This window comes from Endocarpon pusillum (assembly GCF_000464535.1).
Source record: "Endocarpon pusillum Z07020 unplaced genomic scaffold scaffold242, whole genome shotgun sequence".
In the NCBI taxonomy this organism is placed as follows: domain Eukaryota; kingdom Fungi; phylum Ascomycota; class Eurotiomycetes; order Verrucariales; family Verrucariaceae; genus Endocarpon; species Endocarpon pusillum.
This window is the reverse complement of record NW_006916189.1, coordinates 47,739-62,424: the sequence shown is the minus strand read 5'-3', so window position 1 is coordinate 62,424 and position 14,686 is coordinate 47,739. Positions and strand designations below refer to the sequence as shown.

Below are 14,686 nucleotides of genomic sequence, written 5' to 3'. Positions count from 1 at the left end.
TGGACCGACCCGATGGGGAAAGTGGCTCAGCCTGCTGAAGATCTATCGTTGTAACTGCGATACAACGAGGTCTTAGCACCCGTTCAGCCACCAAAACGCGCATCGAGCCTAGAGGGCCGTTGTCTGCCAGATGACCGACGGAGCATTTGGCTAATTAACTAAGGCTGGCAGGCCGGGCTGGGAGCTGTTAGTCGGCTCGCTATGCGTAGTAAAGCCATGTGGTAGCTCGTCATAGTGGCCAGTCAACATCCCGGTTCTCCTTGGTGGCGCATCTATGGAAAAGTCAAACATGGACCATATCGGAAAGCGTCTGCCCAATCCCAGATCTGGAAGCGCGAGAAAAGGCTCCTGACGACCGAAATGAAATGCATGTTTCTAATTCCTACTACGTAAATATCAATATCAGATGATCCACACTCAGACCTGCGTCTGTGGCTATTCAATCATCGCAACTGAGACCAGCCACTCCACTCACTAGTGAAGAGTCTGCCTTTATCGTGTCTCTGAATCCTGGATCAATAATACTCCGATGGCGGCCGAACTACGTCCTTGGCAGCTACTACGCAGTAACTAGTTAGTCAATACCGTGCCAGGGGAGCGGGAACCGAGTCAGCGGGAGAAAAAGCCACCAGAAGCCTGCGATGGAACTGGACAAGTCTCATACTATATTCAGCTGTATTCAGCTGTATTCAGCCATGTTCAGCCATGTTCAGCCATATTCAGCTGCTCGACCTGCTCCCTTTGGGCCAGTAACGACTTGGAGTATGAAGATGTTTCCTGGTGGCTGACAACACTACCTGTTGTGAAACCAAGCAGGCAGTCTTGATGCAGGCATCATCGCTTACCGTCCATCCGTACAGCACAATTTCTACCCGTGTGTGAAGGCAACAAGGGACGTATCCATACCCAGCAAGCCGTCGATCTTGGTCTCGAATCGAAAAACTGTGATACAGATCTTGTAGCGGGACCTGGATGGGCCGAGATGCATATTGGACTTGAATCTGACTGCGGGTCGAGCATATTGAATTTGCATCTGACTGCGGGTTGAAGCACCTTCACTTCCGATACTATGCAGCAGCCGAGTCATGACATCTGCAACAACGTCTCACAACACGATGAAAAACCTCGAAAGAGTTCCACATGTCAATCTTCACTATTAGCTAGTAGCCAGTAGCTGCGCCAAAACGTGCTTCTGCTCTCACCCAACTTCCTGAGAAGCGAGCAAAGGGGCTAGCAAATGTATTCCCTGCAACGCATCCTGTACTTTGTGTCCTCCTCACTACTCCAGTCCGTCATTCCTACACTTTTCATACTCATCCATGGCTTTCGAGCACTGAACCATCCTACTCTGCTCCACCATTGTCTATGATCAATGCCGGAAATATGTTTCGCTCTATGCTCGGTCTCCAAGAGCGTGATCCTTCTCTTCTGTGTCATGGTGTTTAAGTCTTCTGAATAGTTTCGGGTACCCGCTGAGTCATTAGTACAGCCCAAACAAGACGACTGGAACTTCATGACTATCTATCGTCGTGCTTTTAGTATGCCTTCAGCTGGAGCGGGTAAGAGCACAAGACGCTTTCTCGTACGTGAGCTGTCATAGATGAATCTCTGGATACTTTGAGTTTCATGAAGATTTTGTTCGTGGCTCTGTGCCTATCTCTCATCTATCCAAACATATTTCCCTTGCGGAATACTTCGTGCCATCAGGGTAGCCATCCTTGCGAAATAGGCAAGGTAGGTGAAGCTTGGGCTGCATTCCTTGATTCGGGCCACATTCCTGCTGCGCCCTATGCAAATATTGTCAACATCAAGCATTGCTTTGCTTGAAGGTATTGTGAACCAAAGTAAACAGTCTCATGACTCTTTGACAGTGTTGTGTTCATGTTCTTCTTGTATATCTGAGTTGTTCGCAACATGTCAGCCTTGTCAACGTTCATGGAAGCTTTGCACCAAGCATCAAAGGAGACACCTCCAGAATCATACGCATTGCACCAAGGCCATCGGAACCATGAGAAGTTGGTCGATACTATCCCAGGGTCATTCACAACGCACAATGGTCTGGCTCAGGATCATATTTCCGAAGGAAATGGCGATATACGTCCCAGTGCTGCCATGGCACAAGGCGCCAACAGGGATGCCCATGCAACTGAAGGCCAGCAGCAGACGACATGTAGAAATCATTCTATCCTTCTCGAAGAGCGAGCAGAACTAACCTATAAGCAGCACATGCAATATCGGTGGTCGAGCCAGTTACAAGACCACCATTACCAGTCAGAAGCTCCTTGGACGACCTTTTCAGCGATGTCGAAAGCGATCAAGATGGCGGAGAGGAGCTCCACATGAAGGAGGGTGCTCGAACATATGATCCTAATGCCCCTACACAATTTTACGAAGAATTAGACGCTCAACAAGAATTTGGAAGTCCTCAGATCTCACCCGACCACCCTTTTTATCCGCACCAGCAGCCATGGCCGAGGAAGGTACAAACGAAAGATCAGCACCTTGAAGCGCAAACCGTTCTGTCTGAAGATGACCAGATTGCACAATTTAGCGAGAAAGCGTTCCGTAACATAATTCGACAGACTGAACCCGGTTTGTCCAAGGAGCAGCAATACTATGCCTGGAGAATTGCGTACCAGAACGCATATGGAGAACAAGCAGATGGTGTGGTAGATCACGAAGGGTTTGAGGGTAGAGCTCAAATACTGGATCAGAATCCTCCGTATCAGCTTGGTATGGAGGCGGTAGGGTGTATGAATGACGTACCTCTCTATACACATGCCAACGGCAACCATGCATTGGACGAGATTGAGGGCAGGATAGACCAATCTCTTTCCAGAGGACATGATTCTGCTGAAGCTACAAGGCAAGAGGAAGAGCCTGGAGAACAGCTGGATGACACACACGCTGTCTCTGAAGGAGTTCGGCCGTCCAATCCCTTCTCTCCACACCATGATATACCTAGTCCTACGGCTCCAAGGACCGACAGGGCCGCTCGTGAAAAGATGCTGGAGTCGTCCTTTAGCAAAGCCATACAAGCGCTAGACAAAGATACTGCTGAAAGAATTGCCCGAGAAGGCGAAGTCGACGAGGCTCATTTACGAAGGTTACGTAAATTGTCACACCGGCGTTCGTGGGCATTCGACGATGGGCACCTTGACAACCAAGATGACGAGGAGCCGCCCGAAAGCTCTACAACAGCGAGAGGAAGACAAGACTCACCGAGCCCTTCAGCGACCGTTATCAAGATTGGTACTGGTCGTGGAAACAGTCCTTCAAAGATAAATCCTGATGATTCTTTCACCACGGCTTTGGAATCACCCGAGAAGCAGAGGAGTGATGGTGAAACCATGAGGAGTATTCAAGCAAAAATGGCCGAGCATCACAGACAGCTATACGCACGCCATCACGACCAAGCAGATGATGAAGAATCAACAGCAAGCCCGAGCAGGCAGATTCCCGGCCTTTACCACCTCAACCCGCCATCACCTCTTATGAGGGGAGACGCCTCGACACCATCTCAGCTGTTCACACCTCCATCACCCAAGTCCTCCTCACCCGATCGCGATATCCGCAAATCCATCGAGCCAGAAACACCGCGTCATCTCCTCAACAGAGAATGCACACCCGCCTTTGAAGATCGCTCGTGCACTCCTTCTCCACGAACCATCATAGCGGACGATGGAGACGAAGACGCCGACTTGTTCATGATCGATGCTTCGTCCCCCTCATCTCCCTCCTCTCAACATCAGAAAGACGCAGGCAACGCAGGGACGCCGGCCCAACCTACCATATCCGGCATGCCTAATTCCAGGCCGCACCACCCAGAACCATCACAACAGCAGCAGCAGCAGAGTCAGCCGCCAGAAAACCAGCCACCACAGCCACAAACACCGCCAACCCTCACCCACCGAGCCGGATCCGCCTCCCCACCCAAACAGCCATCCATCCCCATCCCCACCACCACCATCACCAGCACACCCACCGGCAAAGCCAGCAAAGCAAGCAAAGCGCGACCAAAACCCCGCCGCAAATCCGCCGTGCAGGGAAGCGGCATCAAGATCGAGAAACCCAAACCCGCAAAGTCGACGCCCAAATCCCGAAGCGTAACCACCACTACCACTATTACTTCCTCTCCGGTTCGAAAGATGACTCTCGCCAAGAAAGACCTGGCGACGGGCATCAAGGTGAAAGAGGCGGTCGAGAGGATCGAGGCCAGTGTGCGCGAGACGGGGGAGAAGAAGATGAAGTCGAAAACGAAAATGGAAAAGGGAACACCGCCGGCGAGGAGGAGTAGGAGGTTGATTGAGAAGGGCGAGAGGGCGGGGACGGCTACGCCGGAGCCGGAGATGGAGCTGGAGCGGGAGCGGGAGCGGAGGCTCGGTTGAGGGGGCATAGGGAATGGGGCATGGATGCGCTGTCTGCTTGCTTGGCTGGCTGGCTGGTATGGAGGGATAGTGTTTAAAGAAGGAAAGGAGGGGTTGGCGCAATGCATGTGGAGTTTGCTTTCTCGATTTCTCTCCGCGTTCATTCAGGTTTGTGTATATAGTTGGGGAGTGGGGAGTGGGGAGTGGGCTATGGAGTGGTGTCTGGCTAGTAGTATGACCTTCGTGATGACGGGTTGAGGAGGTTGAATGTTCTTTTAATCCCATATCTATAATGATGGTTACTGTTGTGTCCACCTACCTATGCAAATTCAAAACCCAACTATGTAATATCTTATCTTGATCGGTTGGCTATGGCGTCCATCAAGAAGAGTCAGCCAGTCATAGGGACTTTTCAGCGCGAACACAATGTCCGAGTACACCTCATCACATCGCACGTGAGGGGATGGCATGTATCCATATTCACGCCCCCTTATCACGTTAGCTTGGACCCGCTTAAGTGATCTCAAGGTCCACTCGGGCGCATTCGACCCAGCCGCCGGAGGTCCAGCAAGAGGAACAAGACCCAGGCAGATCCGAGTTAGATGCCCACCAGCTTCTTCTTTGTTTGACTTCACAGAGGCTCCAGCGATGCTAGGACCAAGCTGGCAATGATCCGCGACGGGATTTTGGATCACCTGCGAATGGACTGATTTTACTCTTCGCTGGGTACAGGTCGGAGCGACTCAAGCATTCTGTAAAACCGTGATATGGCTGCCAGTCTCGGGTATCGTGAAAGCCGATGCGTTGCTGGCTCCTGAAAATGGCTGGGCTTGGGACCACGTCGCCATGCTTTCTGCGGAGCTTGAAGTGAGTGACCTCTGGTCTTCTCCCATAGACGTTACAGAATCTCCACGAATCTGTCAGGGAAGCTAAGAACGGGTCCAGGGTATCGGGTGAACGCGTGTTTGAAATGATTGCGCCCAAAGATAAGCACCACCCCGGACGAGCAAGGCTGAGGGCCACTGGCGTAGCAAAACGAATAGGAAGGATTCAACCGTTACAGATCTAGATGGAAGATGCAAAGAACATGTTTAGGCAGATGAGAAATGAGAGGAGAAAGAAAGCTGGATTCATAAAAGTGCGTGGGTAAAAACACACAGTATTTCCACGGGACATGTTGGTTGTGCAAGTCGCAAGGGGGTAGATCCATCTCGTCTCGAGGTTCGGCATGTGGACCCATGGAAAGGGAAGACGCGAGACAACGGTGTAGATAGGAATCTGATACTGCTCGATGGAGCATTCAGCAAACATAGCCCCGAGACTACACATCGGGCCAGATCACACGCCACGTCTGAGCTCAGGTGCTGTGAACTAATTATACGTTTTTCTCATCAGTATGGTCGATTATGGCTTGCGCTTAGTTATCGTGAGACTGGGCTGATCCAGATGCCATCGGATACAAATTTAGACCTGGGACACCGGATGCCGGTTCGGGTAAGTTGGTTGGCTAGCCAAGTGAATTATTGCGGGGTGTTAGGGCATGCCTAACAGCAACCAATATCTTAGGCTTGTTCGGTAAGTCAAGATGATCCATTGCCGAAACAGAGAACCCACAGCAGTTAAGACCAATCGGCATCCACCGCTGCGGGTTGCATTCTAGACCAGTCTACTGCGTACCTTGGGAAGTGGTATGCAGCAAGCCTGTTTCCTAGCTCATCGTCTGCTTGGCTTCTTGAGGGCGCATGGGCACCACTGACTTATCGAGACCCCAGGGGTGTTACCTCAGTCAGCCTCAGTCAGCGTGGAAGGAGGCCCTAACATAGCATCTAGAACAGTTGGGGGTGAGCAAACCGCCATAGACCAGCACCGTACTAGCTCCAAAGTCACTGTTCCTCGAACAAGTACCGAGTTGGCTTGTGCAAAGGGCTCCGCACCGACATAGAGGCTATATGGTATAGCTTTAAGAGATGGGCTCCCCTGGAAGGGATCTCGATCATCTTGGCGTACCATGGTAGGGATCCTGAAAGGAAAGTGCATGTTATGGACAGTAACACATCCAGTATCAGGCCATCGCCTCCGTTACGTAGCGTAGCGTAAGAAGACTCCCTCCAAAGCGCGTGATCCGTATCAGATCTTGTGAAGGCTGAAAAATGCTGAGACCAAAATAGTAGTTCGTTCAAGTGAGAAGGACGAGCAAAGTTGCTATATGTGACAGAAGTTTGGACATCGATTGCGGCTTGTGCGTCCTCAAAGTCTCGCTTCCTTTGAGGATAAACAGCGTCGGGCACCTGATCAGCGTGCAACGACAAGGATAATGAATCTCAGCGCGATTGAACATAGAATGACTGAGGTCAAGGACCAGTGCCGGGGTGGAAGGACATCAGGGTAGCCTGGGATAGGGATAAGGCTCGATAAAACATTCAACCTGCAATAGGCTGATTGACACTTTGGTTGATATAGGTGTGCATTCCCGGTCAATAAATGGTATCTACTTCGGATCACTTCCGCTAGGCAGCACCCATGACTGGTGTTGGTGTTGACTTGTTGACTTGTGTTTACAGTGTTATTTAGCAGCAAGCAAATGTACGTACTGCAGACGCGACGCGACTTCCCTGCCTGCACAGAAAGGAAAAGAAAAGAAAAGGCTTGGCGGACCAACGTCATCGCATCTCGCATCTCGCATCTCTCATTTCACCATTTCAACATTTCAACACTTCAACACTTCAACATTTCAACATTTCTTTGCGAGACTCGGTAACCATCTTTCACACAAAGAACAAACAACGGTCGCTTCCATGTTTCCATAGCAGCAGCTCCACTTCGGTCATCTTCCAAGGCCATCGTCAACTACTACCATGTCGCAAGCAGTACGCCGTAATGGCACCACCTCAAGTCCGCAGACAAAGGCCTCTCCAGAAAGAGAAGCGTCGCGCGCACGGAGTAGACCTTCACCGTACATGCTCCTGGTCTACCCTATAATATTGACACTGGGTGTTCTCTTCTCCGTCCTCTCCCCTTCGGCCTCTCCATCGACCTACTCCGCTCCCTTTACTCCCGGGGTCGCCTCCGACATCAACACCCCCCAAACACCCCAGACGCTCAACTACTTCGCTGGCAAAGGAAACTTCCTCAATCTCTACTTCGTCAAGATTGGCTGGTTCTGGACTACTCTCGCCTTCGGTCTCCTCCAGCTCACCACCACCAACGATCCAAAACAGCAACCTCCATCATCGCGCACAGGCTCGAAGAACAACAACTTCCTCCAAGCCCTCCTCCGCTACTCCCTCATCACTCTCACATGGATCTTCACAACACAGTGGTTCTTCGGGCCGGCCCTCATCGACCGCAGCTTCACGTCCACCGGCGGCCGCTGTGTCCCGCGCCACCACGGCAAAGTCGACTCGTTAGCTGAGGGGATTGAGCTCTCCAGCGTCGCCACCCACCTCTCGTGCAAAGCCTTCGGCGGCAAATGGCTCGGCGGACATGATATCTCCGGCCACTTCTTCATGCTCGTCCTCTCCTCCGCCTTCCTCTTTCTCGAGTTCTTCATCTCCGAGACCCAGACACAGGCTGCGCATCCGCACATCTCGCCTGAGGCGGCCGCGAGGATAGCGACGGAGACGACGGAGGAGGAGAAGAGAGCGGTGGGCGGCTGGGAGAGTGAAGCGGTGGTCAAGGCCCGGCTGTGGACTCAGTACTTTGTTTGGGCGGTTATTGTGCTGGATGCGTGGATGCTGTTGATGACGGCGATTTGGTTTCATACGTTGTTTGAGAAGGTGTCTGGTTTGGCTCTGGCGAGTCTGTGCGTGTGGGGCGTGTACTTTCTACCGAGGCTTTCACCGGAGTGGAGGAAGTTGGTGGGTGGGGTGTGAGGAGGTGGAGAGAAGGATGGTAATGTTTAACAGGGGTGATGAGGACGCTCAACCAACCCTGGGCTCGAGCAATAAAAGAGATGTGTTCTACCGGTGCCTATGTTTTTCACGGCGATTGGCGTATTGAAGCAGTGCATGCAGGAAACAGCCGGTCGAGTAGCCACGCCGTGCCCTGTACCATCCTCACCACTCAGGCACATAACTACTAGTTAGTAGTTCCATAAAATAATCCGCAACGCGAACTGACCCACTCAGAAACATCGGAATCAGTACACAGTATTGAGCAGGTCCACGGCCTCGAACAGGCTGGTGCGCGCATCAGGGCTAGGCTATATCAGATTATCTCACCATCTCACTGAGGCTGGCTTGAGTTTGACTCTGCTCCTGTGAGTTCTGCATTGGAGGGATGTATCAGGACGGGAGAGATGTACTAGTATCAATCATGGCTCAGGATAACAGTCAAGATTATACCAGTACTTCTTACTACCTGCCTCAAGCAGTAATCCGAGTGTATTCAGACGACATCCAACCTCTGAAGTTTTTTTGCTCTTTCATTCCCATTCCCACTCCTACTCTCACCCTCACTCTCACCATCTCCTGATGTCTTTCCCTCCCCATCGCGCCGCCTCCTCTCCTCCCACTCAACGTCCGCCTTCAAGCGGCCATCCTCATCATAATCTTCGTCTTCATTTTCATCTTCTTCCTCATCCTCTCCAACCAGTTCAAAGTACTCCTCTCCCAACCCCAACCCCACCCTTCCTCCTCTCCTACTCCACCAGCCGCAGCAGCCCTCCCAGCACCCCGCCTTCCCAGCCACAACCGACTCACGAGCCTCTTCCCCAGCCCCCATCCAGGGACCTTCATACCAAAACCCCAAGCCCTGAACATGAACACCATCTCCGCGTGAGCGACCACCGCCACCGCCAGCATCACCAGCATGCCATACCCTCTCGCGCTCACCCCGAGCATAACATTCATCCACCCGGCCATCAACAAGCCCCTACCCAGCCAAACATGCATTTTCCCCATCCACGTGCCCCCCTTCGTCCTGAGAAAGCCGACGTGATGTCTCCAGCCCAGCAAGATCTGGCCCGCCACGCCCGCCACGATGGCGAGCCCGACACCCTGATGCGCGAGCTCGATGCTGCGGCTCAGGGTCCACCCAAGGCCCGCGCCGAGGCAGAGCAGCACCGAGGCAAACGCCTGCGTCGTCCAGTGGAAATTGAATGCCCTGCTGTCGGAGGTGCGGAGGAGGAGGGCGCCGAGCGGGTAGAGGACCAAGAAGGAGAGGGATGCTAGCGCGCCGTGGATGTGGAAGAGCCAGTTTCGGATGGAAGGGCCGCCGAGGCGGTAGATGGGGGGTGGGGTCGTGGTGGTGAGGTGAGATGGCGAGGATTTGTCAGGACGGGGAAATGGAGGGCGGGATGAGGGCGGGTTGGAGAGGGCGGTGGCAAAGTCGGTCCAGAAGAAGCCGTAGCCGCTGTTTTCGTCGCGAGAGTGCATCTTCAATGCGGACGGGGTGGGCGAGGTTGGGTTGTGGGCCCAGATCCATGGTTGAGAGGCGGAAGTCGTGTCGATTGACGTCTTGGGCCAGAGAGGCGCCGAGTAGATGAGAATATTTGCTGTTCCGGTTCTGGGCTTTCCCCGTGCGTCTGGTGGAGAGGATGAGCCGGGTGGTTGGTCATCATAGGCAGATTTGACGACCTTGATGTCTGGCAGTAGTTGGCCTTCCTCCATAGCCATAGCGGATAACTCGATTGGCTCGTGATGGCCCGTGGCTGTGCGAATGCTCGTCCTCAGGCCATCTTGGGGGTCGTCATAGAGAACGAACATCAAAGCGCCGTTCATTTCCGAACCCAGTCCCACCCCCAGCCAGCCGTCGGTTTCGGGCCGAGTCCGTGTGATGGTCACATACAGGTCTGTGGAGGCGGATGTCGCGTTCTGATATGGCGTGACGGCCACGCAGAAATCCAGCGACACTGTATCCTCCTGTTTGCAGAACTGGATTGGTGGGGAAGCCGTGTCCTCCGCCCAGGCTGGGAGGGACAGGAACCATGCCAGCCAGACCACTATCTCCCTTGCTCCTGATATCTTCATGACCGGGATCTCAGACGAGGCCAGGCAGGGCAGCTCGGTTGGGTGTTAAAAAAAGACAATTCAGACCGCGCAATTATGAAATTCGGCACGCGTTTCAGAAGCTATTTATTGCCATTTCCAGCTGGACCATGAAAGTAGAGAGCTCGGTGACTCCGTCAGCGATCATCAGACACCGGCAATAAAAGCATGAGACCCCAGTGAAATTTACGGGACTATATCAGAAATCCTGCCGTGACGAGGGACTGTTTGAGAGCAAAGCATGTTTACGTACAGACAATTCGAGTAGTTACAGGTAACTTGCATTCGTGAAATCGAGGCGGTCCAAACATTGCTTGGCGGACAGCCTGAGACGGCAAAGATTCCATCACGGCTTGCGGGTGCCTTTGCCCGTCCCGTGTTCCGTGGGCAGTAGTCGAACCTCTAGATGCTTGTTCAGTGTTGCTACTCGAGTAAGAACCAGCACAAACTGTATGATAGTATCGAGATCTCTCCAATTTATCCCTTCAATAGCCTCAGTCATTGCCTCTGCAGGTTGTCTGCGCACTTCACAGGACATACAGTAATCCGGTAGGATCCAGATCCAACACGTAAATGGATGGATCTGAGCTGAAGGAAGAGACTGCTATTTTAGGGTTGTGCGTGATGTTCTTTGTGGAGTGCATGTGCCCCATAACTACCGTGCACTTATAGTATACTACGTAGGATTTGGTCTGTAGAGACTTGGTGACTGCTGCTTTATTTCCATTCTCGTAGGACAAATAATCGAATAAATCATGAAAGTCGCATTTCTATCAGCAAGCTAGCGAGCAAAGCTATCTTATATGGCCGTACAGGTGGACCACTATTGACAAGCACAGAGGAATTACATGAGCAAGAAAGGGGGACTGCCTTGCCCTGGAGACTCACAGACCGTTCTTAGCAGTTGCTGGTCCTTGAAGAAGCAGACCAACAGGAGACCCACATCGGTCATGCACAGATTGTCCTGCGCAGCGTAGCTTATTCCATCTTTCCGGGTTTCAAGCACAAGTCCCGCTGGTAAAGTCTAGGACCTCCCACACCAAACAAAGGGAGAGGTGAAGCTAGCAGGTCAGAACTCGCTATCCTGGAAAATGGTGGGTGGGCCCTGATCTCGCTGTATGGGCAAGTTCAACAAGACATCCAGAGATAAATCCAACGACGCGGCAATGATCGACAGAGTCGAGGTTGTTCGGCACATCTTGACGTGCTACTGTGCCCACATGTCCCGGCGTGAGGATTGTGGGCTCCCCATTGGTATAGGAGAAGGCTCCCGGATTTGCAGCTCCCTTTTATATGTTCGAACCGCTATGCACAATCTCTCATCCTGGTGTCGCTTCCAAGGCGGAGAGATTGTTCAACAGATCGATTCGGAGACAATGGTGACCGCCCCGCTAGATGTATATTCTGCTTCATTTTCTTCGTCACCATCGGAGCAGCCAAAGAGATGAGCCTTAGGTAAAAGCTAGCCGGGATGCGGAGCCTCACTGCAGCAAACAGCCATGGATGCAATACTATTGTGGTGGTGGTCTATGGCGATGACGGGAGTCAGGGAGCCTCTAACCGAGAGTCTTAGCCACCCTGTCCATGATGTACGTTGCCCAAGTGGCTGCAGAGGGTGTGAACGAGTAGCTACCAGCGACTCTTCTGTCACGTTCCATCCACCCGACAGCCTCCGCCAGGGTCAAACTCGCCGGTAGACCCAGTGACGAGTCTGCGGCTAATGTGTTGGATATCTTTCTCACTGATACTGTACTGGTCAGTAAGATCCTGTGCCTGTGAACAGAGTATCGAGTTTTCTCGGGGCGGTCCCATGGTCGGCTCGAAGTAGGGCGTGAGAAAGGTCTGGCAGTACTGTGGTGGCGGCATGTGCAGGGTAGGGGATATTGTCAAGGACGGGTCACCGATATCAGGGTGGGCTGGCGAGCATGTGGAAGCGCAACAGCTGTGGGCCGTGCCGGGCACACCAGTACAAGATATCATATTCTGATTCGTAGGAACAGGAAAATCAGTCAGATTTTCAAATCGAGCGACAGAGCCTGGCTGGGCAGGGACGACGCCAGATTGTATCTTTGGACGAAGATTCCGCAATGATGCCTGTTCGTTCGAAGGCTCCGAAGAGTTGATGTGCGTATCAATCTGCGCGTCACTGAGTCCAAGAGAACCAAGTAAGCTACGTAGGATCAGATTTTCCTTTTTTATCTGATCGTACGATTCTCGCTGAAGGTCGGCTTCTCTGCAAGTAAAATGACAACCTTGCACCCGTTTCTCGAGTTCCTGAAGGTACTCCTGTCGCCTTGCGCGTGACCGCTGTTGATTGAGGCGAATTCGTTCTTGCTTGGAGACCGGGGTAGCCATGACTGAGAACGGCCGTGTGTGTTGTTAACTTGCTATGATCGTTTCAATCCCAATCCCACCACTCGGACCACTGATAGTACTAGAAACTGTGTATCCCAAGAGAAGATTCCGTTGGTGTGGTCAGCGGCTTGGGCACCCTTGAGCCACCGAGTAAATTGGGGTAACCAATTAAGAGGAGTTATTGGGGGCAAGCAGCCTCAAAAGGGCCAAAGTGGACGGCAGCCTTGTCAAATCCTGTACCCAGTCTACGTACTACGCAGTAGCACTTGATCTTCGGCTCAGCTACGGAGTACTGTACCTCACATAGCAACACTTCACACAGATCGCCACTGGTGGGGAGGCGCTGGACCGGAGGGGCCGTAACCGGTTGCGGAATTGACGCGGACGAATGGCGATTAGCATGCCACCTCGTGGCCCTTGGCCTCGATAGTGGGTGATTTAACTCCCCCGTGGCCCCCACCGCTGGCAGGGGTGCGGGTGGCACCAAAAGACGCACCATGGCAAATTGGCATTTCTCTCCCGTGGTCGATACCGTGGTCGATATATGATGCATCTCCGACAAACAGACTACATCTTCCAAATCGGCGACAACTTGTGGATCTCGACTCTCGGACATTGGTGCTGAAGTGCTGGTTCATGTTCTTCGTCTCACACGTGCCGCAAAACGCACGCTGGATACAGGACCTCACAGCCTTGGCCCAAAGCACCGCCACAGCAGCTCCAAGAAGATTAATATCGACCCTAGCACTGATGACCTAGTCTGCCCACTATTACCCAGGCCGGTCATTCAGCCATAAACGTGCGCGGAAAGGAGCGGCGTTGGAAAGGAAGGGAACCAGCTACAACAATGGCATCTGCTGCCGCGGGCCACAGCCATCATCCCTGGGCAAACCCAACAGGAAGGGTGATCTAGCAGGCTGTTGCTAGTGCTCGAGCACCTCCGTCTGTCCCCACCTTAAATTATGCACAACCCGTACCCAGGCATCTTGCACGACTAACAAGTTTCCCCGGCCATGAAGCACAAACCAACCACCTGAGAACGACTGTGTGCGACCGAGATCCGTCCCAGTCCGTACATAGCTATGCTGGTTTAAAAAAGGCACCGTACGTTAGGTACAACAACCTGCAACCAAGAGCTGACATAGCGAAGTCCAGCGATTATTCCAGGGTTGGGTGATGGTATTCTTAGTAGGTAAATTTGCCTTCATTATACAGCGAAGGAGAGCCTTGGAATACTCCGTACCTTGGATTCAGACTGCCCCTGACATTGAAGTATCTTCCCACCTGTGAAACTCCAAACCTGTCCACATTTTGGTGAAGTTTGATTGAAGGGGCTCTGTTCCATACGAATGATTGGCCGGGCGAGACAATTCGACGTGATGTGACGTTGTGTACCACCGCTTTGACGGCAATTTCCGATAATATACTGTGCAGGAATCACACACATCTCATCAACATCTCTCCATTGCACACGCTTGGCATCAGCAAACGGTGCGACCGTCTCGTACTAGCATTGGCAATGCTAATTACGGAGTATGTTTCGAGTACTCCGTACTTTGCTCACTCTATCCCTCACAACTTGGGTCCGTCTGTCAACGTCTACCCCTTTCCCTGACGCCGGCCTACAATGTGACCTTTCTCAATCCAGATGTGTCTCGATTGTGACCAACAATGCATACCATGGTACTCAGCCCAGATGATCGTTGCATGCAAGCATACGGAATATACACAGCCGGTGTGATAGGTGGAGAAGACGCCAGCTGCGCCGCAATTGTGCGTGTGCATAAGGACCCTATCTAGGATGTGGATGGGTTTCGCCTGATGAAGAGCAAGCCTTGCCAAACAGAACCCACACCTTCAGGAAGGGACAGAAACTGATCGGCGGACAAATACAAAGACGCCTCTCTTGTAACGCATTGTTCAAAGTTATGCTGCCGCTCGGGAGTGCTTCGGCCTGGTATCTCGACGCTGCAACTT

At 52.5% G+C, this 14,686-nt stretch overlaps 4 protein-coding genes across 4 annotated transcripts; 2 read left to right on the top strand and 2 right to left on the bottom strand.

Annotated features, from left to right (window-relative positions):
* Positions 1-1,914: 1,914 nt before the first annotated feature.
* Positions 1,915-4,388, top strand: EPUS_05682 (uncharacterized protein; the record flags this gene model as incomplete). Its single annotated transcript, XM_007803514.1, has 2 exons — positions 1,915-2,170; positions 2,224-4,388. The coding sequence occupies 2 exons, from the start codon at positions 1,915-1,917 to the stop codon at positions 4,386-4,388; spliced, it is 2,421 nt and encodes an 806-aa protein (XP_007801705.1).
* A 2,834-nt stretch (positions 4,389-7,222) lies between these two features.
* EPUS_05681 (uncharacterized protein) lies at positions 7,223-8,239 on the top strand (the record flags this gene model as incomplete). Its single annotated transcript, XM_007803513.1, has 1 exon — positions 7,223-8,239. One exon carries the CDS (start codon positions 7,223-7,225, stop codon positions 8,237-8,239), a length of 1,017 nt encoding a protein of 338 aa, XP_007801704.1.
* Positions 8,240-8,893: 654 nt separating this feature from the next.
* Positions 8,894-10,336, bottom strand: EPUS_05680 (uncharacterized protein; the record flags this gene model as incomplete). Its single annotated transcript, XM_007803512.1, has 1 exon — positions 8,894-10,336. One exon carries the CDS (start codon positions 10,334-10,336, stop codon positions 8,894-8,896), a length of 1,443 nt encoding a protein of 480 aa, XP_007801703.1.
* Positions 10,337-12,001: 1,665 nt separating this feature from the next.
* Positions 12,002-12,709, bottom strand: EPUS_05679 (uncharacterized protein; the record flags this gene model as incomplete). Its single annotated transcript, XM_007803511.1, has 1 exon — positions 12,002-12,709. The coding sequence occupies one exon, from the start codon at positions 12,707-12,709 to the stop codon at positions 12,002-12,004; it is 708 nt and encodes a 235-aa protein (XP_007801702.1).
* Between the last annotated feature and the right edge of the window lie 1,977 nt (positions 12,710-14,686).